General features: G+C 39.3%; 1 protein-coding gene and 1 long non-coding RNA gene across 6 annotated transcripts in view; one reads left to right on the top strand and one right to left on the bottom strand.

Moving 5' to 3' along the window:
- Positions 1–25,257, bottom strand: part of MYH11 (myosin heavy chain 11) — a 60,033-nt gene that overhangs the window by 27,741 nt on the left and 7,035 nt on the right. For 3 of the 4 annotated variants that reach the window (XM_084536747.1, XM_084536745.1, XM_084536748.1), the window contains exons 3-8: positions 20,918–21,074; positions 13,195–13,222; positions 6,033–6,135; positions 4,291–4,311; positions 2,135–2,227; positions 1,150–1,213 (exon numbers count right to left, since the gene is read on the bottom strand). In XM_084536747.1, coding sequence (XP_084392873.1) covers positions 1,150–1,213; positions 2,135–2,227; positions 4,291–4,311; positions 6,033–6,135; positions 13,195–13,222; positions 20,918–21,074 — 466 coding nt within the window. The remainder of the gene's footprint in view (positions 1–1,149; positions 1,214–2,134; positions 2,228–4,290; positions 4,312–6,032; positions 6,136–13,194; positions 13,223–20,917; positions 21,075–25,257) is intronic. The other variant, XM_084536746.1, reaches the window with a different exon arrangement.
- On the top strand, positions 1,124–24,788 carry LOC311445071. 2 transcript variants are annotated; one of them, XR_014698184.1, is made up of 9 exons: positions 1,124–1,254; positions 2,977–3,039; positions 5,313–5,392; positions 11,080–11,149; positions 13,060–13,099; positions 17,122–17,461; positions 21,821–21,902; positions 22,450–22,553; positions 23,809–24,788. It is a non-coding gene; the product is annotated as an uncharacterized lncRNA (long non-coding RNA). The 2 variants fall into 2 exon arrangements; XR_014698185.1 differs by lacking the exons at positions 1,124–1,254; positions 2,977–3,039; positions 5,313–5,392; ... (1 more) ...; positions 13,060–13,099; positions 17,122–17,461 and adding an exon at positions 18,812–19,242.

Raw genomic sequence — 25,257 nt, 5'->3', positions numbered from 1 at the left:
TCAGTTGAAATTATCTGAAATGTTTTTACTATGGTCCTGAAAAAATAAAATCACCGAAGTTATTTACATGTAGAACACTGCTCTGAGTGCATCACTTGAAACAGCAGGACAGTATTTAGTACCCAGAGAAGACAAGTGCTCTGAAAATATCAAGTTCTTGATGCTATCTGGGGCATCAGCACCAGCAAATTATTAGTTTCACTAAAGTAGTGCGAGTTCCCAGAAAAGTAATTTATTACTATGGTGATTTAACAAAATCTGTAAAGATTGAAGCAGATTCAGGGTAAACTCTCCCTTAGCTTGACAAAGGAAGAAGAACTGTAGGGCATCCAAAGGTTCTTTGGCTTTTTCTGTTTCTTTTGTCTTTATTATTATGAAGGCCCTAGAGGGATGGAAGATAAAGGTATATTACTTTTATTAAGGTGATCTTTCAATCCTCCAGACATACATGTAGACTGTAAAGCTGTTTTACCAGGTATCACATGGAATTCTCCCTTAGCAGGTTATTCTCAATGCTTTTTCTTGGAATCCATCTATCCCAGCACAACATACATAACCTTTCCTTTGCCGGAGTGCTAAACCTGAACTTGAGAACTGGGATACATTCCAGGACATCCTGGGTATGCTGTAGTGATAATGCCAAGCATTCAGTGTTTTTTCAAAGTGTAACAGCACTGCTGAGAAACAGGAAAGTTTCAAATCTTTTTATACAGCTGGAAGCCCAGATGACAGGGAACCAGAGAGACCCATGTAGGATCACACCAATGTGAAACAAAAAGACTGCATAGCTCTCAAAATCACATACAACCTCAACCACAAATCAATCTTCTTGCCCTGTTGTGTTACTGAAAATCTGCTCTTAAGTCCCCTCCCATTGCTTTACGCAGGTATGTTGCCTCAATTTTCTGAAGCTGTATATGGGGAATAGCATACTTTCCTATAGCTGAGAAAACAGACCTGAAAATGTAAACATGAGAGTAAGACAAACTGAGAAGCTAGTAGCAGCGTAAATGGAGCCACTTCCCTCCATCTTTGTTTATAACAGCCTCGGTGATATTTGCCTTTCTTAGACATGCAATGGAGCTTGTTTATCTTTCTTCCTTCTGCTAACCCTAGTTAGCTTTCAGTGCAGCTCATGGAAAAGGATACAAGTCTCTATGTTTGCTCCGACAATGTAGCCTGTCACATCAAAGTTGATGCGGATGAATTTGCCCTGTGAAGGAAAAGAAGACCTAGGTTGGGCTGTTTTTTCAGGTATGTTGGATTTTACAACAGTAGCATTTAGCCTGTTTAGTGGTACATATATGTTATCTTCTTAAGAATAACATGCTCAATTCCCACCTACTAGGACAACCTATGGAAAAGACTGAAATGAAGTGACCTTCTCAGACATTCTCACTGTGGAGATTTGCTCCCATGTTTTGTTCATGTACTTAGAGGGAATGAAATTCTCCCTAGTGGAACAGGCTGTGGAAGCTGACTATGCCAGTGTCTATTTTATACTTTGATTTCCATTAGGGCAATTAGGGAATAGCATTAGGTCTGTCTAACTCCCTCTGCTGAGGGATCCCCAGACTCTGCAGGGAATCAGCAGCAGTAGGAGCAGAATACCTGAAGGGAAAACAGGCATCTGCCAACACTCCCAGCTAAAAGGGGCATCAAATAGTGGCAGTCCCCAGCTACTATTATTCCAACTTCAATCTGTATGACTGCTTTCTTGTTTTCCCTTGTAGTCTTTCATTTAACACATTAGCTCTTGTTCAATGACAGTCACACCTTCCAAAAAGATGCATGCTCAACAGTGGTGCAAAGGAAAACAAAGTACAGGTTTCATTTACAGATTTCTGGAGGAGGATATGTCCTGGAGCAGGAGTTGACTCTGCATGACCCACTTATAGACCACTAAATTGTGAAAGTACAATGGCACCGTCAAGTCTGAGCTTGATTTTTAGTCTTGTATAAGGCCAAATTCCCATTTCAGAGAGGAATTCTAAACAGTGTTTGTTAGGGATTAGTTTGGAGAAGCTCTTTAGACAGAAACATTGATGACAAGAGGGCCACTGTTTGTCCATTCTGTTTTAAAAGATGCTGTAGCTCCCCACAACGTAGACCCAACTGGATTTCTCCTACTTACGAATCTGGAGGAGTTGTCATTCTTCACGGTTTTGGCATTTCCAAAAGCTTCAAGAATAGGGTTTGCCTGTAGAAGCTGTTTTTCCAGCTCACCCTAAAATTCATTCAGACTCAGTTAACCCTAAACTTCATAATTACTTAATTAAAAACAGCACATGTACACTGGAGAAAAATGTGGAGAAAGATAATTTAAGTCTCTAAATTTTTGCTGAATACTCCACTTCATGTGGATTTGTTTTCATTCTCTGTTAATCTTTGTGTTTATATATTTGTGCAGTTGATTGCTGTCCTGTATACATGACCCATTTCCAGTCCTGTTGCCTCTGACAGATCAAAGTCTATTAATCTGTTTAGCATCATGACAGGCCTTTCTTTAAAAAAAGGGTCATTCGGTGTCAAATATATGTATATATTTTTTTTCAGTTCAATGTCGTTTTTTAAAGGGATATTCTTAAAGGAACCTCTAGCACATCTTCTTCAAGTTAGTTTATTGAGATCCTTTGCTAGCAAATGACAACATAATTAGAATAACTTGCCGAGAATCATTTTAATGTAATGCGGCACAAAGCTACAAAGCAGATTTCACCAAGTCTATTAATAATGATCCATGCAAGGCTATTTAGGTTAAATATGGAAATGCACTGATTTATTTCAAACTAGGATAATGAATTCTCATGCAAACACACAAAACTTGTATTATGTTGTTAATTGTGCTTGGTAATTGCTAATGAAACAAAACATGCAATGAAATGAGCATGCATTTAATACTCCTATTTCTAAACAAACCAGTGAAGTTGAAAAAATACTTTGCTTATGACTTTATTTTTTTAATTTTTCATTCAGGTCTGGACTATGAAGTTACTTACACGTTTGCTTCTTGTCATCCTGTTTGAGTACTACTCTGCAGTAAGATTATCTCATTTTAAATAACTCAAGCTAAATAACATCCAGAAAAACTCCTTGATAGATAATATGATAGCATTTAAATCATTCTAATGAAAAAAAAATAATCAATGTTTAGGTTGAATATAGAGGCAATAATTTGGAAAATGACAGCTCTTTCCCAGTCAGTGCGCAAAACTGGTAACCTTCTAAATGCCATTTCCGAATGCTTATAACTTACGTGGGAATGATGGGACTACCTCAAAAATGTAGTAAAAAAAAAAGAAAACAATAGTTTGTTAACAAATGGCTAAGGTTACCTGCATGGTCATGGGAGATGGGAGATGGGAGAATGGGAGAATGAGCACCCTCCCAAGCATAGTTCTTTTAAGAACTAAGGCATAAAGCAAGTCCACTGAACTACACAGAGTTGCCTGGGCCAGCAATTAAGTCTTATTTTTTTACTTTTACAGAGAGCTTGTCAAATGAAGTAATAAATTAACTAAGGGGCAAAACTTTGTTGTAGTAAAAATTTGAAACAGCAGTCAGAATAAGGGGAAAAAGGGGTAATAAAAAAAAAATCCATATACCTGGCATACAAACAAAAAGAAGCCAGCAAACCTGCCTGTATTCCTAAAGCACTGGTATGCTCTATGTCACACCACAACATAGGAGGCCCCAGGGGCCTGTAAGAAACTGCATAACATACCTGCAGTTACACACTGCAGTGGGAATTGCTCTGTTATACATCATAGCAGCAAGCTAGGAGCATGCTAACTTTTGCAGATGTGAACAATTCTTTACAGTTACATGAAAATGTCATTGAAAGCAATATCAAATGGAAAGCATGCAGCCAAACAAATCAATCAAACATGGTGAGGTTTAGGAATTATTTCACAACAGTCCTAGAAAGTTCAACCTGAAGCATGGAAAGCATTTAGGTATTTTCATTCAGAAATCAGATTGCTCAATTTCAGGCTGAGTGGCTCTTTCAGGAACGTGGGAAATTTCATTCGAACTACGGTAATTTGAACACACACGTATAGGAGAGAGTGATATTTGAGAGATGACCCTGCCTGTGTCAGACCTCATTCTTTACCATGGAGCCTGACACAGTTAGGGTTGATTTGTGAGAGCATTTGGCGCTATTGTTGCTTTCATCTTATCATACAACATATTTCAACAAAATCTCTCTTGAATTTTTGAGGTGCAACAATAGCATGCAGATCTACACTCAGTGCCTTAAACACACATCAAACAGTCTAAGTTACTCACGTAAGAAAAAGATGGACCTTGCTGTATTGAATAATGTGGTATAAAACAAGTGTCAGTATCATTTCCATTACACAGACATTTTTATTGTTTTTCCTGTATTAAAATAACCAATACACAGTTTCCATGCAAATAAACCAGAAAAACAAACAAACAAAAATCTATTGCAGACATACCAAGAGTACAAATGCAAGTAACATGTATAGAGTATTTTAACTGAAGAAAAAAAACAACCTGAAGCGAAGGGATGGGATATGGATCCAGTCCCAGGTCAGTCTCCCAGGACCAGATAAGGACAGTTATTTTTAGGGTAAATCCCCAGTTCTTTTCTGGTGCAATGGAGGCATCTTGCTCTTCATTATTTTTTTAATGACTGAAATTACCATGTTAGTAGTCCCAGTCACTGAATTACTATTTGTCAACATGTTATAGAATAATTTAGACTTTCTCTCAGCCCCCATCTGGTGGATATTTGCCTTCAGGTCTCTCTCAGAGCCAGTTTGATCCTGAGACTCATGTAGTTCCCCAGGGGAGTCAGCAGCAACTACAGTTACATGCCCATTAGGAATGGCCCTGAAACCACAAGTTCATTTCCCCCAGCCACTGAGAAGGACTCGGCAGGATGAAATAAGTTTTTTTTCATAAACATTCAACAAAGGAAAACTATGCCCTTGGTCTTGGACTGTTTCCACCAACTTGAATCACAGATTTCTAGAAAATACTGCCCTAAGGGACATCTATTCCCTCCCTTGCCCTGAAACAGAATACGCTGTATGTAAACAACAATTACTCATGGTAGAAAAGGCCAGGCTGTGTGCTCTGGAGTCCTCTATCCTCAGGCATACAGGATAGGCAAGTCCCAGCACAGGTGTGGTCATAAGATTTTTACTTTGTTTTTCACTACTCTATTAATTCCTTATTTTGGATCCAGTCTTGCCTTTGGGATGCACTGGAATGTCTTCCTGAATTAAGCCTGTTTTGTCATAAAAATTGATTGATACCTTTTTTTTTTGTTTTTTCCCCAGAAATTTTTGAGTAACATAAAAAGGGCTGGAAATGACTGAAATGACATAGGACCTCGAGTTGCATTAATGTTGCAGTAAAGGTGAGAGCCTCAGCCACACCAATGATTTCAGGGAACTGGGTAGACATAAGCTCTTATGGTTCAGAGCAAACGTTGAACTTTAATCACTAAGGCAAAATTATTACAAATTTTGAAGCAACAAAGTACTTTATAGAAAATGTGCCTTTCAAAATTGTTCTGTGTCAACACCCTAAAAAGAAACGATAGTTTTTATATTGAAACTTTTTGCTAGTTCATAAAAAAATTGTGTGCTAACAAATCCAATCAACACTTCAGAAGTCTAAAAGTTTATATACATTTTTGTAATGCAGATGGATGATGTTTTAGTTAAAGGTTTTCCTAAAGTTCTTATTTGCCAGTGGCCAAGGGTAAAATAAGGACCTTGCAGACTTCAAGGCCTTCATGTTAGGATATAAATAAGTACTATGCATATAGAAAGCTATGAATATTTCTCTTCTAGGAAAGTACATTCTGATTTGATGCCTAACAGGGTGTCAAACAAAAGTTTTTTTTTTCCATAAACATAGAGCTGTGACATAATTGTGTACTCTTAATATGTCAACTACTTGGCAAGCCACAGACGTTGACTTGCTGTTAGCAATCAGCTTGGTACAGTCCTAACAGGCTCAAAGGAGAGTTGAATACAGAAAAGCTCACTTACAGTGATGCTGGTGTCCTTTTTGCCCTTATGTGATGAAGCAACAACAGCCAGGTACTGAATGACCTTTTTGGTATTTTCTGTCTTGCCGGCACCAGATTCACCTCTGAGGGAAAAGAAAATAAAACAAAAGAAGGTAACTGGTGGACTCCCGCCATTTGATGAGTTTGTTGTATAAAAACAAGACTGGAAACTGCGTGGCTCAGTATTTATCCCTGAACATGGTCTCTCCAAACCCACTTGATTTCAGCATGCACTGAACATGGTATCAGAGCTCTATCTCTGTCCCATTAGTATTTTGACTGGACATTGGGCCACGTAAGGCAATTCTAAAGCACTTCTTTACAGCGCTTCATTTTGCTTTGGCAGTATCTAAACATTTATGAGAACTGGGGCTGGCAGGGAGTCTGTTCATATTTTAAGACCCCAAAAAAATGCAACATTAAGTATAATGTGGTACAAGAATAAGAAAAACCATCAACAGTAATCCAACAGTTTTCTCATCAGAAACACAGGCATTAAAGCAAACAGTTACATCAATGCTGTAGAATAAGGGAATTATACTGCCTTATCTGATCTCCATGATCTTCAGACTTTCCTTGACCTCTGTAATACCAGAGTTGACACTGCTGGAGTTCTCCCAACTAACCAGGTAGCAGGGAACTTAATGTGGGGACATTTCTGACCAGCAGAAGCGTCATCGTGGCTGTGCTCTGTGCAGTATCTCTTGGGAAGCAGGAAGGTGGTATTAACTTTCTACCTCCCAGAGGATTTCTGGAGTTAAGTTTATTTACAACTCTTAAGCCCTCTCTTACAGTAAAATGCTAGTTTTCTAAGTACAAGGACCAAATTTACAGTATTTTCTCAGAAGTAAAACCATTTCCAGCCTACTTGTCTCTCTCGTTCACATTTCATCTTTGCACTTCTTCTAGATATCTTTGGCTTTGATAATTATATGGACTAAAATGTTTTTATCTTGTTCTGCCTCAGCAGTCAGAAAGGGCGTTACAGTGGGTGTGGATGTAGTAAGTTCTTTCAGCTCTATCAAGCTAGTGCTGTGAGTCTACATGTAAGTTGGACATCTCTTTCTTTGGGTTTGAATCTAAGTGGATTTAAAAAATAAAAGGAACAATACATATAAAAGTCCTATGGATATTTGTCAACTCTTTTGAAGCTGAAACTATTTAGCCAGATCCATTGCAGTTCTGCTTCTTTTCCTAATTAGGAAATAGAGGAGTTAATTTTCCCTACCAAGGGACCAGTGAAAAATGGACGTAAAAAATATGAGTAAGTGCAAGGCAGGACTTTAAAGACAGGATGACATTGATGTAAACATTAGGAAACCAGAAACAATTCCTGCCCAAGGTACACATGATGAGAAGTGTTTCTTCTGGCTTTTATAGTTTTAACCAGAACTAATTGAGACAAATATGTTCCTTATCACCAGACCTGGGGTAATTTGTGCAGTTTAGAGGTTGGATTCATCCCTGCCTGGACTTCAGTGCTAAAACATTTCCATGTTTTATTGATAAAAATTAAGTGTCCTGGGAACTATTCCAAACTAAGCACACCAATTTGAAAACACAGGCATACTAAGTTTTCAAATAAATTTACCTTGCAACTTTGGTACTCTGGAATAAAAGTAAAAACTTTCTTCAAACAAACCCTAGACTTTGAACTATTCTATTTTATTAAAGGTTATTTGTAGTTCATCACTACATGCATTGCATTTCCTTTGCATTCCCAGGGCAACAGTGCCCATCATTTGGCTTTCCCTGAATCCCTGTGAGTATTACCATATAAGGCATCATTTCACTTGTAATTATCCTACCATACTGCAATGTTAAAGTTGCTTAACATTTTGTTCTGTGCTTGCTTTCCTTAACTCTCTGCTCCTGCATGAGCTGAGGGTTTTCCTATTTTCTGCAACTACTCTTTGAGGCTTTAACTTCCTTTTGAGGTGGACAGTAAACAATTCTTCAACGTGAAATGGAAATGCTTCAAAACAAAATGGAAAACAGACAGGATCTCAACAGCTGCAAGGAAGAAAAAAATCTCTAAGGTCATTAAGTAATGAAGAATCACGGCCATAGTTGATGAACACTTCTAATTTTTCAGCACATCAGATCATTTTTAAATGTCCTTGGCAACACACAGGTTTGATAAGCAAGTATTAATTAAACAACATTACTCTGAAGGATGCATCAGAGCTGTATGACAAGGTCTAGACTTCATCTCAGTGATAAAATACCATGTGTTTGAAAACTAAGTAATGAGGAGGAATAGCTAAATCAGGTTCAATGATTCAAATCAAGAAGCTTACAAGGGAAAAGACCCAGGAGAAGGAGAGCATGTGACTCTCAGCTCCCTTCATAGGCGAATGAAACTTCCTAGAACTATTGAGCTGTAGCAGAATCAGTCATGCTGTTTTTTCCTCTGCATCTTTCTTGCAGTACCATAATTTCTGGGATGGCAGAAGCAACTTTTATTGTGAAATGGCATGCAGAATCCCACCTGTTTAAAAATTGGCATGCTCTCTTCATTCTCAGTGATTCAATTGTTAAAGACTGGCCTTTTTCTTGCAAGCAGTGATTTTGGCATGAACCATAAACAGTGGGGTTCCTCCCAGGAGGCATCTTCTGAGTGCGTATTTTCCTCAGTCTTTTATCCCGAATCATATTCCGAATGGGAAGTTCACCATGCAATCTCTGTTAACCACTGTCCTAATCATCATCTTTTGGAAGCAGACCTATCATTTGTTTAACGGAAATATCTAAAGTCATTCTTGTTGCCTGCCATACAGAGGCAGCACATTTATTGCCAGAGCAGTTCTTTGCAACCAGCTCAGGTGGGCAATGCAATCTAACAAATAAACAAAAAGTAACAGCAAAAGCAGTTCCTATTGCTCAGTTGTGATCAGTTCAATAGCAGTATTTAATCTGCTTCCAATGCCTATTTTCCTTCCAAGAAACTGCCTTCCTTCCCCAGAGTAAAAAAGTTCACTAGGCTTACAGGCTTGCTCAGATAAAAAACAAACAAACAAACAAAAAAACTCCAATTGTGTGGCATAGCTTAAATTTATTCCCCCTTTGTTTCTTGCCAGGCATTGTTTTCGGAACTCTGTAAAGGATTTAAAGTACATAATCCCCCATATAGTGCTCAGCCATAACAGTTTTTTGTGCTATACAAGCTACTAAATCCTCCATGACTCCATTGCCTTCGCCTTACATGAAAATTATCATAGTTCAAATAGGTTTCCAAATTAGTACAAGCTGAGAGTGGGAAGCTGGCCCCACTGGTGTGGGGTGAGCCTGGTGTGTAGCTAGGACTACTGAATGTTTGGGCATAACAGGGAAAAAATATTTTCAGAAGTGGATATTTTGTTGAAAACTTGAGAGCTTTCTATATTAATATTATGATATAAGACTTAGTTTAATTCTGCTTTTGGAAACATCTAAAAAGTTACAGCAGGATTTATTTTCAGCATTTGTTTCATCAAGCAATGAACCACAAAATTGACCATTCACACATCCCTTAATCTGGCTACCCTGGCACTGCAGGAAGCCTCTGTGCACAGAGCAGTCAATGAGGTGCTCCAAATCACATTAGGGCTTGGCAGGCTGTGGTATGAGATGTGCAAAGATAACGAAAATCTTTGTCCTAAACCAGCTGAATCCCCCCAGAGACCTCGCTCAGAAGCCAACCCACTGATCCTCCTAGTTTGCTTATAAAAAAATTCCCAAAGGAGGCCAAGCTGTTTTGGCACTGAGCTCCACCTCGGGTCTAAAGCTACACAAGATAACCATGTGGGAGAAGGGCCAGGCAGCAATGCGTGCCAGCTCCAGCCTTTGAGATTTAGTGGGCTGGGAAAGAAGCGTTTAACTCTTTTGTGGAGGAGGCTTTGCCTTACAGGACTTTGCAGTCTGGAGGATGTCCTGGGTGGCTCTGCTTCCTGGCACGTGCCAGGGGAGAAAGCAGGTGGGGGTCACAGGGCCAGGCAAGGCTCTGGACAGTTTGCCCATAAAGAAAGAGGAAGGACGAAATGGCAGGATGGTCTCTGCCTTACTCAGTATTTTGGATGTTACTATGCCAAATTAAGTGGAATCAGTACCTTGCTACCATATGTTTTGATACAGGCTAATCAAATAAAGTGAGTGCATAAAAAAAAAAAAAGTAAAAGCTAATGAAAAACTATTTGATTACATGTACAAATCTAGTGTTTAACAAACATTTGTTTTCTTAGTCTTCACATATCCCCTACGCTTAAAGTTTTGATCAGATTTTTTTCCTCATTCATTCAAGGCCAATTTTTGTTTAATTAAGGCTCATACCCTGATACTTTTAGCCACATCTGCTTTCCAGAAAACAATATTCTACCCTCTCTTTTCAGGAAGTAGTTAAAATATGGTAACTCCAAGATCAGACAGGTGTAAGAGCAGATCTTTAAAGCATTTATGTGCTTAGCTATGCAAATGAGCACCTGTGGCATTTTTAGAGAAAAAAAAAAAAAAAAAACTTCTAAAAGTTCCATCAGCATCCACTTGTATCTTTAGAAATCAAAACATAAAGGCCAGAGCTCTCCTTTGAGAGCTGGTGCCTTAAGTTGGAAGAAATTTGAAAAGTCACAAGCCTCTTCACTGGCCATTGTTTAGTTGCTGATGCACTAAGGCTGCTCAGGTCCCCGAGTGACTGGATAGTTATTCCTATTTTTTTTTTTCCCTTCAGCAACACCTAATGTTCTGGTCCACAGCATCCAGGCCCTCAGCATGGTCTTTGCAAGAGTAAGTTCAGAATACTTCATGGCCAAGTCAGATATCAAAGAGGAGAGACTACAGCAGGGGATTTCACGGAATCCCAAGAGGCAGGCAGAGGAGGGGAGGCTGCCCAAAGCAGTGTGGGGACTGAAACACAAAGATGGACAAGCATTAACTACCTGGATTTCCAGACATACAGAATAATGAGATTTCATACCCTTAGTGCAGAAGCATACGCTACGTTATGTTATGATAATTATATGATAATCCTTATAGCTACATTTTTAACAATTTAGGTAGCAGGCTTTGGAAAGCTTGAGTCTACAGCTATTTAAAGAAAAGATCCCAGCTGATCAGTGCCATGAGGTAGGTCTTCAGCTGTTGTTTTATTTTTTAGGGGAAAAGATAATTTCTTAGAATTTTTAGCAATTATAAAGTAATGTGAATTGTTTGTGCTTGAACACTGCCCAGCTGAAATCCAAGTGAACTTTCTTGTTTCTGTACAGCCAAATAAGGCCAAAAAGGATGATAAACAAGTAGTCGTTAAAGCTATATACGATGATTTTAGCTTGACTAATCTTGATCTAAAAGACCAGTGACAGCAATGTTTCAATCTATGGGTCATGGTGCCCATCCAATATACAGCAGTTATTCCAAATGTGGCTGTTTTCAAAATGGGAAAGACATTTCACTCTCTCTATGCCTTAGTGGGGTGAAACACGTAATGTTTCCAGCTTCTAGAAGGAAATAAAAGGTATTCTTGTATTCACTACATATGGTAGCTGTCAGAATTAGAATCTTTAAAGGATTTTCATTAACAAAAAGACATGGGTTTGCCGAAGAAAGTTGTTTCTTAAAAAAAATTATATTCCGAGGTTAAAAGAAGATCTGAAGAGTTACTAATGGAAAAATAAACTAAAGTACAGAAATAGAAGGAGGAAATGCATATCGCAAATTAGTCTTCATTACCATGACATGTTTCATCCTGGGAAAAGTGTGATGGGAATTTTTATTTTATCTTTGCATCAATTTTAGATTTGGTATTGGTTTTCATGTATTTTTGGGCAGATTCTTGACTGATATACTGTCATGTAATGAAATCTGGTCACAAGTGAGGTCAGAGCTATGCTAGCCTTTATGTACTCTGTACAGTATGTGATTTCTACTTCCTAAATGATTAATTTGTTCAAGTTATCAGTGGCACTCACAAATACCTGTATGGCTGGTGATCAGTAGCACTACTTTTTAAAAACTGTAGTATAAATATTCAGTCAGTCAGTAGCCACACTTTTAGGGATGACCTCCCAAAACAAATTCAGTTTGGGGTTATGATGTGTATTTGAAATATAGGGCAGACTACAGCATCACAGCATGATCCTGCTATAAACAATGTGCATGCCATCTTCTGCAAACAAGAATTTGTTTTCACATGAATCAACTCCTACCTTTGATTGGCAGAACTGGAAGATGCCTAATACAACAAACACAAAATTAAGTCAAAAGCATTCTCGATGGCATTTAAGTAACAAAGCCAACTGACTAGCCATAGAGAAATGCAGACATGGTCAAAATTGCAGGTCAGATAGAAGATCCCCATCCAATTAAACAGCCTGAGTGTTTTGTAGAAGTGGCTATGAATGATAAACCTAGGAGGGGATTTTGAGGAGCAGTAAGTTGTGCACAGCAAGCCTTATTACATTAAAATCTTTGCCTGACCCATGGTACAACAGCTGCTCCCACAATGTGGCACCGTCTGAGTGCTGGCAGGCCAGAACTCAAAGAGGAGGCCTTCGGCAATCCAGGACTCAGAAAAATAAGGGCTTTCAGAACAGGGCTGGCTTAGCTGCTATTTCACTATTGCCTAAAGTGATTGTATCAAGACTGCAGAAAGGTTGAACCCATGCTGTGTGCACTTAGCCAGTGCGCCATGGCCTTGCACACAGATGGGCTGTGCCAGCAGGGAGATGCCAGGTCATGGTTGTTCTAGTTGCACTACATGCAAACAGTACAAAACGACATGAACTTAAGGATCACATTTTTTATAACAACTGATTTAGGATATGTTGGTAAGCTACCAACACTTAAAAATTAAAAACTGCTCAGTAAATACCCAGGATGCTCCGTGTTCCTCAGTTTTCTCAGTTTCCTTTAGGGAACTCTTAAAGATCTGTTCTCCCTAGACAGTTTTACAACTACAGTCTCCAACTGGTTGCTGTAAGCTCTAAATCTCTGAAACTTCCTATGACATTGATACCTGCTTCTTATTTCATCAACAGGTAAATTTTATACTGAGACTGGAGTTCAAGCTCATTGAAGGTGAGAATATATAGTTCTATCAAAATAGGAATTGATTTTGAATATAGAAAGACATGATAATACTGAGGTATACTAAAATGGCTGAGTTTACTTACGTGCACAGGATAGACTGGTCTTCTCGATCTGTGAATAAAGAAAAAAAATCCATTAACTAGGGAAAATGGCTAAGTCCTGACAGAAGCTGTTATATTTATAAGGACTTACATTGAGCAGTCTAGACCTTCCAAAATCTGGCAATTCATGATTAGTCAAAAGTACAGGGTTCAGATCTTACATAATTTGCCCTCATATTTAAATCAGCATCTCTAATGGAAATATTTTGTACAAAATAAAAAAAAAAAAAAAAAAAAGAACAAAAGGTTAATAGTTCAAAAATATTTTTTGCAAATTCCATTAGAGATGATCTATAATGAGCACAGCAAGAGGATCAGGCTCTCTATAAGAAGATTATAATTGATGATTTCAAGCCTGAAACTCAAGTTTTTACTATGCTTATGAAGTATGGCTAGCAGCCCACTTCAGACAAAGTCTGGATAGATAAGGCATCAAAAACTAAAATATTTGAAGGTGGCTATGGAAAACTTTAGATTTTGAAGGCAGACCAGTCCAAATAACTGAATGATGTACTCAACGTATTTTATTTCATATTTAGAGATAATTTTTTATCAAGAGGACAGATAATTTCTGTAAGGTATCCTCCAAAGACTGAGACAAAATGAGATACTTCACATATTTTACAAAAGCCTATCAGCAAGAACATAAGTATTCTTCATATTTTACCATGAAGAGGATTATCAAACACATATTGGATAGAAAATTATAAAAAGGTGAACCAGAATTTCCATTTCTCCTGTGTATTACATTTAAGAGGTTTCTGTGTGGCAGAGACCAATATGCTGCAATGCTGCAGCACATTTTAGCATTACATCATAGCTCCATAATCTTGCCATGTACCTCCCTGTTCATGCATTTGGAGTCAGAGTTTCTTTTTACCTTCAGAACTTTTACACATAATTTTCTACCAAAAGGCTGATATCAGGCTAAACTTAGGCTGTAATAGACAGTGAAAACACACTGAAGTTTCATAATGTGCTCCACAACACTAAAGTATTTCCCAAAGCTCTACTGAAAAGTCTGTGTTAAGGGGAGGCTTTACAGTTTGCCTCTGCGGAAAGATGCGTGTCTAGCACATCTACTGTGATCACTTCTGAAGCAGAACTCTTTTTTTTCAGCATGGGAATGGTCAAACTCTGGTACAGGTTGCCCAGAGAGGTGTGGTAACTCCACCCTTGGACATAGCTACAGATAGACTTGATCAAGGCTCTGAGCAACCTGTCCTGGCATGAAAGCTGGCCCTTCTTTGAGTGAGGCTGCCTCAATCTGCCATGTACAGAGGGTAATATTTACCAGATGGAGAGCACACATTTGACCAGGGAAGCCTCTGGGCAAAGGTTAAGACCCAAACCCCTTCCTCTTTTTATTCAGCATGTTGGATGACCTGCATGGCTACCTATCTGGTTGCTTGCCCCTGTCACTGACCCTGTATGTAATTAATGCCATAAGATAAACAAGCTTTCTGTATTGTGTAAAGATAATGGAGATAAATTCAACCTATTAAGCTTTCAAGTTGTAATTGCTGCCTGGACCAGAGCCAGCCTAGAAAAAGCAGTAGTGGTTTCTGCTCTGGTTTGGATTGGTATTAAACAACTGTATTTAGTCCCAGTTCTTCAGTAACGTTTGAGCAGATGCTATAACATTAACTGCTTTATTGATCGCTCCCACAGCAAATGGTACCACTTTACCACTTTAGTCAGTAAATTGGTGGAAAATGAATCATTTCATTGCTGTTGGAGGTATTTGGCAGCAGTCAACATTGCAGGACTCTTCCACGTACACATTTTGGAGAAGAAGAACTGTGATCCATGTTTACCTTTTGCTGCAAGATACCGAGCTAGGCTTTCTCTTAGGTTAAAAAAAAGTGAGAACACAGTTGAATTTTGCTAAAAATACACTGTTGTGTAAATAGAAACCATGGGCATATATTGATATTACATCACAAACTCATAAATACCATAGAGAAAACAAAATTGACTCCTTGATACAGAGTTGCCAGTGGAAATTCTGAGCTCAGGGAACATTTGAAAAAATCAGTTTCCTCCAAGCCAAGTGTTTTCTCACTTCTCTTCACTGCCCATTGCTGCCCCTCTTTTCATCCCTAGGAAGTGACAGACCCCTCTTGAAGGTGTCTCATAAACTGGCCCACCACAGGAGCTCACACAAGTGCGTGTATGTGGGCAGCTTGGCTGAAATATAAGAAAAAAGGAATGGGAAGGTCAGGAGTTGCACCAAGTGCCCTCTGGGCCAGTGAACAGACCATACAAGCCAAGCAGGAGTTACTGAATTTCTTCAAACTCAGACAGCCCAGCCCTTTTTCAGGTAGTGGAAACAAATCAGAATAAGAAGAAAAAGGAGAGAAGGGTGAGTCTTTGGTGTGCTGCCAGAGGCAAGGTCTACTTGCTGCCCAAGAAGGAAAGGATGCCTCTGGTGAAGCAGCACTGTGTAAATCAGATATGCAACCTGAGGGCTACTGGGATTCTTGGAGGGAAAAGGAAAACTATTTGCTTGTTTTCAGCTTCCTCTTGTAATCCCAAATGGCTTCCGGGATCATACCTGTGTGATTTGATCATTCCCTGTAGGTGAGCAGCCCCATGGCATTCTTGCAGAATTCTGTGGGGGAGCAGTGAGAAAAGGCTCCTTTCTTGGTTACTGGCCCTTTTAAACATCTTGTATACTTGGCAGCCATACGAAATTCTGAAGTTTTAAGCCCTATGTTGCTGAGCTGTGCATCAAACCTCACACCAATCAACTGACCTATGCACATTCATGGAGGGAGAATGCCCAAAATTGCTATATTGCCTTCAGAAGTTTTAACGAATTGCAAAGGTAAGGATGGAACATATCAGGAAACCTGATCCTAATTTGTTATGTCATGATCTGCAAATACCTGCCTCATTTACTTTCCAGGACTCTCCAGATTGATTGCTTCTATTTCTGTTCTGGGATATTTTATTCTATGTAGGAAGGATTGTAGCTGGTTTTGGGAGCCTGCAACTTTATGTGGGTAGATTTATCAGGAGAAAATGACTCACAAAATAAAGGTGCTTAAGCATAATTTCTGGGGTTTACGAACTATCAAAATATATTTGCTATCTTCCAAAATCTCTTTGGTTAATTCTTTTTTGAAAGATTGATACTACCTGGAAGACTATCCTATCCTGTATTTCTATACTCCCTCTATGTCCATATTAGACATTTTGGATATTTTTGTGTTTTCTCCTCAACTCTAACAGTATACAGACATACTTCACAGTCTAAAAGCCACCAGCTTTCCTAACCCTGCAACTGAATTTTTTTTTTCTGGATTCTGCTTCACTTTTTCAGCAAACACCTCCAGTCTGCTTGTAAGAATCATATGCCCCTCTGTTCTCAATAGACCAGCTAGTTCTGCTTAATCACAAACAAAATCAGATGGTTTATCACAATGAAGCAGCAAGTTGGCAGCTTTACCATAAAAGGGAAAAACAGACTGAAGCCATGCTCCAACACTCGCTTACTGCTTCTTTACATTTGTTAATAACCACACTGCCTAAAGGGGACATTTCTGTACAGTCCTGCTAAGGACACAGTAAACAGCTGGCTTTTCACAGCAGCCTCCTTTTCTAGGACCTTGGGAACTGTGCTCCCCTCCCATACCTCCCAGTAACTACCAGGTTGTTTGTTTTTCCATCTTTTACTCTAGCTTGCTTACAAAGTCATTGCATAAAAATGGCTTTGCAGAAAATAGATAAGTTTCTTTGAGTTGCAGGAAGCCTCAGTATGTCTTCTCTATATCATTTACTGCCAGAGCACTTAATAAAAACCTAATCTTCCACATTAACATTTTATATCTATTATTACTGCTACATAACCTGACCTTTTGCATTTTTGCTGTTTACTGCTCATTTGCTGTTTGCCACCTGCAGGGGAGATGGCAGAAGGCAGCAGAGTTACTCATCCTTACTGGACCAGTGTCTGAACTCAGCCACCACTGACGCTGGCAGTGGTGCAGGAAGCCATTCATCCACCCACCTCTGGCTCCTCTTCCCTGCCCTGCACTGCTCTCTCTTGCATGAAGGCATGATGCAGCAGCAAGGCTAGCATGCACTTTAAAACTATCCCAGCAAAAAGCAAGGGGTGGTGGTAACCTGGAACAGTTCTGTGTGATGACTGCATGAAGAATAATGCTGACAGTGTTGGAATGAGGGGGTTGTATAGCAGCTGCGCTCCTGGAAAGCTACTGCCTCCATAACACAGGAGAGAGAGGTGAGTATAGAAGCATAGGGTGTTTTTTTATGATCACAGTCTCTAAGTGTAGTAGTAGTAAGCTAGCTGGTCTGTAAAGGCAGTTAGTTCAGTGAGGTAGCTCCTGGGGCCAGATTCACACACAAAATGTTCTCCTGGAATATTATATTCTCCTGGATATTTAGATTAAAGAAAAATTCTTATTCTGCCTTGAAATGAGCATGAAAGAATGACTGTGCTTGGGCCCTAATTGTACTGCATTAGTGACATGTGGTAACCTGCAGATTCAACAAGACATTTAGCACCCCAGTTTGAGCATGGAAGAGCATGGCTGTGATTTGGAAAAGTGCTCATAACAACCTGCTGCATGTGGCCATTTTATCTCTGTCCAGCCAACATCTCCATTAATTTCCATGTCCTGTGAGAAGTCAGCTTTTCTGCATATTTGGAAGTCCAATTATTTGATTCCTGTTAACCATGACTGTTATTACCAGAACAACTTTGATAGGGCTTAAGCATCATCCCTAAAGAACACGTTAACCAAGTAAGTCTCAAAAGCAGAGGAGGGGCACAGAGTGCCTGGCTTATGCCTTTTGCTGGATATTTGTGCCAATAGAGAGGCTGGGAATATGAAGGGTTGTAATTTTCAGCTGATGAACCTGCAACAGGACAATCTGCAAACGCTATGACTTGGTTCACTGAGAGACAGAAGTTCCTTAGGGCATCTGAACAAGCTGACTGCTCTTGGCCAAGCAGCCCTGATCAAGGAGTACTAGAACGTAGTTCTTCAGCCTCATGAACCTAAGATATATTTTGCTTTGTCAAGAAGAAACTATGCAAGTTTCCCAGATAAGGAGCAATACTGAAATTTCACAAGGAAAACATTCAGTGCCCTGATCCATGTTTATGAGTATGAATTTCTGTTTATACTCTGTTTGTAAACATGCTTACAGAGACCTACAGAGCATTCTGTGCCTATATGTATTGTGTGCACACACGCACACAATCACATTGATGCCTACTTTCACCATTCCAGTGTGAATACAATTTGGCTGAATAACTAGAGTTATTCTGAGGTTTGGTTTAGTTTTATGCTCAAAACATGAGTCTGTTTTTCCAAACAAAAGCACAGCTTTAAAAGCAGCTGGGGCCCTCCTCAGAGCTGGAGAGACTCCAAAATGGCATGTGCAAGTAAATAAGCAAGAAAAGCGTAGGTGTCCTGGGCTTGGGATGCAAGCTGTTGTGGGAAGGCTCCCCAGCTGCCGTGCCAGCTGTGCCTGGTTGGGATGGGAGACAGCAGAAGAGCTCCCTCTTAAATGTTCAACTTATGATCTGTTCCCGCCTCCTTTTTTTTTTTTTTTTTTTTTTTTTTTTTTTTTTTTCCCTTCCTTCCTATTTGTTCTCCCCCTCTTCTTTGCTGTCAGGAAGTTTTCCTTGCAAAAAGGACACATAAATCCTGAGGCGTGAAGCTTCCCCAAGAGTCGGTGGGGCTGGGACATTATTCCAAGCACCAAAAAAGTGAAGAGAATGAAGGAAAAGCATACACTTGTGCTGCCTCCTCCTCCCAGCAGCCAGCCTGACAGGCACAGCTGAATCCCTGCTGTTCTAGGTGCAGATAATGGCCACAGTGAAGGACAATGAAGCTCAGGTGGCTTCACCAGGGCATGTTAGGAAGAACAGGAGAGAAGAAGAGTGAAAGAGGTCCTTTTGCTGCTGGGATCAGGCAGAGAACTGATACTGCTTTCATCTTAAGCAGAAAAATTGTGCATACTGCTATGGTGAAACAATTCTTATTTTTTGGTGTAGGTATAGCATTATGTTCTTTTCTGCAGGTAGTTTGAGGCCCTCCCTAGGTGTTTTTTTCTCCCGTCACATTTTTAGGGGACAAACAGCAGAGTTCTGCACTGCTGAATGGGGAGAATACTGCTAAGCTTCTTGCAGAGCTTCCACATGAGGCTTGCTGCTTAAAGGATTTGGGGAAAGTAGACTGTTCTGACTTCAGGGGCTGTTCAGAGCCCTGTGCAATGCTGTATGCAGAGCACTGAGCTTGAGAGATGACCTAAAAGACAAATAAGTGACTGTAACTTACAGGGATCTGCTTATGCCAAGTAAGTTTCTTTTAGCTGTGGCTCCACCAGAAATGAGATTTACTGCATCACGTTATTCTAAAAGCTTGCACCTGCCCACTTAGCCCTAAACATTTCATGTGCTTGTCTTCATGAATAACTGCTGTTACATTAAGAAAGGAAGGAAGTCTGTTTTCAGTGTGTCTGGTATTGGCATGTTATTGATCCTCTTTTGCTGCACTGTAATTCTGCCTTCTGGGATGCCTTCATAAAATAAGCTGACATAGTTCCAGAAAAGAAATGTTACATAAACAATAGGAAGAAAACGGTTGCTATTGTAAGGCGGATACCTAGTTCTCTGCATTCAGAGTTGAATTAATTCGAGCACTTTTATGTCTGAAAATGTAAGATCCTGAAGTTAGGAACCAAAGTTACACTTAGCTGCTCAAATTAAATTTAAGTAAATGATCTTCAGGAATGTTAAGTTTTTTGTTATCTGGACTATTTTGATAGCATTACTGTTAGTACAAATAAGTACTCAAGACTGCTGGGAGGAGAAAAGGTGCTGTTTATTGTTTTTCCCCAGTCAGACCTGAAACTGATAAACCTTAAAGCATTAAGCTCCAGATCAGGCAGCCCTAAACCTTGGGGCTGAGCTTGCCAAGCCATAGTCACCTGCAGGATCAGGCCCCTAATGAGGACATTTAAATCTGAAAGAATTCTGCATCCTCCTGGTTCTCTGGAGAACCCAAGGTTGCAGCAGGATGGCAACCAGTCAAGTCCCTGAAGCCTGTAGGTGTTGTAGCCTGTATGCTCACCTCTGTAGCTTTTTCGTCCCTATGTGATCTTTCCCTAGAACAAAATCCCCTTGGCCTGTCAACACTGACTGTGGAAATTCCCTGTGAATTTCTAAGGTTTCATTTGTACACTTTGTAGTCTCCTTTCCTTCTCTGTTAGGAAACAGAGCACATGAAAACTTAGGACTCCAAAGCATCAGGCAGTAATGAAAGTAGCCCCGAAATGTTATTTGAATTTGATTGCTAGGAGAGAGAGAAGCAACGCCGACAGATGCAGCAGCGTTAGCAGCTAACTTTGGAATAGTCTCCACTGGTGGAAAGGGAGCTTTTTCCATGCCCGTATTTGCCAAAACTATTTGCTCGACTTTGAAACCTTCCCACATGCCTCGACACAGATGGGTAAAAGGATTGTTTTTCCTTTTTGAGTCACAGTGTTTGTGGACTGCCATTCCTGCCAAAGAATTTCTCCGAAGCTTCTCGAAAGGCTGTGTCTCCCTCTGAAGCAGACCTTTTCTGTCTGTGCTTCTTGCAGGAGCACATGTGGAACTCTCAGCTGTTTTCTCCCACATTATGGTATAGTGATTTCTAAGAACAGCAGCATTAAAATCGCCTACCTTGCAGCATGCTCCTGTAGGCTGTGTCCGCAATAGCATAGATGTGGGGTGGCATTTCGTGCCTCTTCTTTCCCTTGTACATGTCAATAATCTTCTCTGAATAAATGGGCAGCTGTTTGTATGGATTTATCACGACACAGAAGAGACCTGAATAAGTCTGTAAGAAAAATCAAATAAAAATGGAAATCAATATTGCATACCACCTCTATCTTGGGAAACACAGGCATCAGCTGAATTGAGCTATAACAGCATTTTAGCAAATAACACTTTCTTTTGTATATCACTTTTAGTGTGACAAATGAGGCAGTAATTTTTGGATGTATGTGTATGGATGTAATTTCCAAGTGCACAAATAATTATTTCTAATAAGCAAATGGTCAGAAAGCATGTGAATTTAGCTGCCTGTAGAAACACCGTGCTTTAATTTCATGTTGCAGGTTTCTTTTTACTTTAGTTACTTCCAGTACATAGCGAATCACCCTTATTTGTGATGACATAACTCTAATGTTTCATAATATTTTTATATGTGCATTGCATACTGGAATTTATTCTTTACTCAGGCAGGTGTCAACTTTTCTAAGTCTTAAATAATAAACTTGGTTTGATGTTACGGAGTCATTTTTAAAAAGATGATGTGACCACCATATAGCAGTGATGATTGAAGTGAGTCCTTGAAAAAAATTACTCAAGTTCCTAATAGACGTTTTATTAGAATTGTCCTATGCTTTCACTATGTAACTATTTCTGTAAGAGATTCAAGGAAAAATGTTTTATATTTAAGGTTTACTGAAGGTATTCATATAAAAATATGTATGTAAACAAGCAAGAACAATAGCTACCAGTTGATAGCTGTTCATCCAGCTGTTCATCCTGTTAATTTTTTAAAATTTTCCTTTATTTCAGGAAGCTCCAGCTATTGAACTGGGAACAGAAGTAATAGCGCCTGATAATAGATGACGACCCACATCACAAACAGTTACCAAAAGTAAGTCATTTTCAAGGGTTTAATAAATAAACACAAAAAATATTAATAATAAAAATAAAAAGTGATATTATAGCTGCAGCCTTTAAGCCAGCTATTAATTTTAAAACCATGCCAGCCTGGGAAAAGAAAAAAAAAAATAGTGAAAAAAGTGTTCTTTATAACTTAGACATAAGTTGTTGGTATTCCCCCGCTGCATGAGTGAGTGCTTCGTGGTGCCCAGCTGCTGCCTTGCCCTAACCTTGGGGCTGTGTCAAAGGATGGATCAAGCCACCTTGGCTCCCCCATTAGGAACCAGGGCAGTGCAGGACTGTAAAATGCCATCTCGGAGGCTTGGATCCGGGCACAGGGATTTCCCTTTCCTGACCATATTAGGAAATGGCACAACACAGTCTCGGCACAGCCTGAGCACTTTATATGGTATTCAGCAAACAGGGCGAGAGCATCCATCAGCTCCTAGCAGTGAGGAGCAGGTTGGGTGCTCCTTGCTGAGCAGGAGAAAGTCTGGTGTGCTCTGGCTGTTGATGAGGGCTTCTCATGCCTTTTACAGGTTGTGATTTCATATCCATCTGCTCAAGTGAGATAACTAGAAAATGGAGTTCAAGATCTCCTTCAGCTCTTGATATCCCCAAGCTAAAAACTTTGCTACGGAAGGTAAATCATTACTGTGCTGGCTTTTCATTAACACCAGAGCTTAGGATGAAACTCTGTGCTAATCATGTTGAAATTAACTTCATTGCTGCAGGAATGACATGGTTGAAAAGGGCTATACTCTTTCTATCAGAATAACCAAAAGGCCCTAAAGGGAAGGATAATAATGCCTTTTTTATTCAGTAGTAATAGATTTACTGTATATGCTCAGCTAATAATTCCAAAGTAAGTAAAATAATGAGAGTAAATTTCTGATTCAGAAAATCACTTAGGCCTCACTTCCCTGATATTTATAGACATTTTCCTGACTTTCATCATGCAGAGTCCAAATGCCCCTGCATAGCTATTTATTTGCACTTGTAAGAGCTAATTTGGAGGCACAAGAATCAGATTACTAAAGGGAAATAGCCTGAGCTGACAAAGTTCAGGAATCCCCGTTTCTGACTGGCCTGTGACTGATACCTCACCTGAGGGAAGTTAACCAAGACTTTGTGGTTTCACTACTCATAGTTCTAGGTATCTACTTTGGAAAGATTTGGGGAAACAGATTAATGTATGCAGTATTTTGAAGGCAAGGAAACCGGTTGGCTAAGCATGGGCTTTAAAGTGGTGAATTTGAAGTTTCTGTGCTTTGGATTATTCTTCTGGGGTACGGTCCTTCCTGGGAGGGGGGCATGCCATCATGTCCCTCCTGGAGGATCTGAAGGCAGGACCTGGTTTGAAGTATTTTAGGGATAGTGTCTGCACAGGAGTGCTGTCTCTTGGACAGCCACCACTGATTGGTATTTAAGGGAGATTGATGCAAATACACATCTATGTTGTAAATGTCTAAATTTGGGCAGAAGAATCCTGCCACTGGCTCCAACATACGTATATAATTTTCTGTAGGCAAGAAACTATTCTGCACTGTTGAGCAAAGACTGAATGAGTAGTGCCTATGAATGCAGGTACAAGAAACTTGATTCTTCATGCAAATCCATTGAAGCTAAGATTCTATTTTATTTATGTTTATACCATCATTTTTAGTCTAATTTCTGCATGGACAAGGCAGATTGTGTTTGTTTTAAACAATGTGAAACATGAGTTTGCCTTTCTTTAAGCAACTCTGATGAAGAAAAAGGCCAGTGTTCTTCCAGTCTATGGTCACTCTGAAGTACTGTACTCAGTCTTTTCTATTTAGTAATGTTTAAATGCAAGAGTATATAATTTATTTTTTTTTTCCAAGTATATAATTTATTTATTTATTTTTTCCATCTAGGTTGGCTTTTTTTCCTGTAGTGTAATGGGGAATCCTTGCTTGCATCAGTGATGCTCTGAAGGGAAGAATATTAAGGTCATGTTTTCCTTGTATGTGTGGGACTCCAAGGCAAGCAAGATTGGCAGTGCTTGGCAAAGGGAGGAAATGGTGGTTTACAGTTAGTTTTGCAAATGGATAACAGAGCCAAAACTTCTATTTGGTTTTAGGGCTTTTTTTAAAAAAAAAAAAAAAACTCAAAAGATATGACATATAACAGTGTCTAGCAGCGCAGTTCTGTGTAAGGCTGAACATTTTTAAAGCAGCTTTAGGTTTCCTGAAAATACTAAGAATTTGTAATAGAGTGAAAGTAATTTCTTTATAACTGTTAATTAACCACCATCTTAAAATGTGGTCTCTGGAGAGAGAGACTAATTTCAGGTACACTTCAAGTTTGGACTCAATGAAAACAAATTTTAAAACAGTGGATGGTGCAATTAAATTAACTCCCTCTTCATGCAGAAAGTGGAAGCTCCACAAAACCCTACAAAGTGAACTGACTGCAAGTCTGGAAATATCTAGTCAGTGTTGTTTAATACAAACAAATACCATCCCCCACCTTTTATCACTCTAAACAGCTAGTAATTATTTTTAAATCTTGAAACAGCACAAAGTATTTACAGACAAATTCCATTTTAGTAATTAATGCCTTGTGCTCTAATATAATAATAATATAGAGCTCCCTCTGTTCACCTGCAAACATAGAATCCAATAAACTCAGATCTGAAAGTGTGGAAAGTCTAGCTTCTTTCAGGCATCTTGATGATGTGCATTTTAGTACATTCCTGCAGGAAAGATTTTGAGCTCTAGGTCTTTTAAGTTGTGCATTACAAATGGTTTCATTGTTGTACTATATATAACTATCTTATTTTCTGCTTCATTTCCTACCTTCCAAGTTAGCATTCCTCATATTAAAGAGAGCTCTACTCCTGCCTCCAAAACCACATTACTTAAGCTCTGTGTTTTCTTTCATTCACCAGTGGTCTGTCATGCAAGTAAAATTTCCATAGATTTGAAACTATTGATTACTTTCTCTACAACGTAGCACAGGGATTCAAAAGTCAAAGGTAACAGCTAAGTTCCATGGAAACTTCTGGGCTCTCTTACTGTGCAGTTTGTAACTATTGGCACAGCTGGGCTACAGGGTTGTTAATAGTAAAATACGCTGGTGTTAACACGCTTGTCTGGATTGGAAGACAGAAGAATCTTGGCCCTAAATCCCATTAAGGAGAGGAGATTGCAATTTGACCAGGCTTGTCTGATCTGTAAGTTGACCAACAAGGAGAAAAAAAAATTTTTGTTGTAGCAGATGTGTCTTTCATTCAGTATTGCATTGAAGGATAGGAGTACCCAACTGGATTCTGGTGGGATTACTCACTCGAACATGAGGTTTTACTCAAGAACTCACCAAAC

This window comes from Aythya ferina, assembly GCF_964211825.1.
Source record: "Aythya ferina genome assembly, chromosome: 15".
NCBI classification, from domain to species: domain Eukaryota; kingdom Metazoa; phylum Chordata; class Aves; order Anseriformes; family Anatidae; genus Aythya; species Aythya ferina.
Note: the sequence above shows the minus strand (reverse complement) of the source record. Positions and strands in the feature narration are given on the sequence as shown.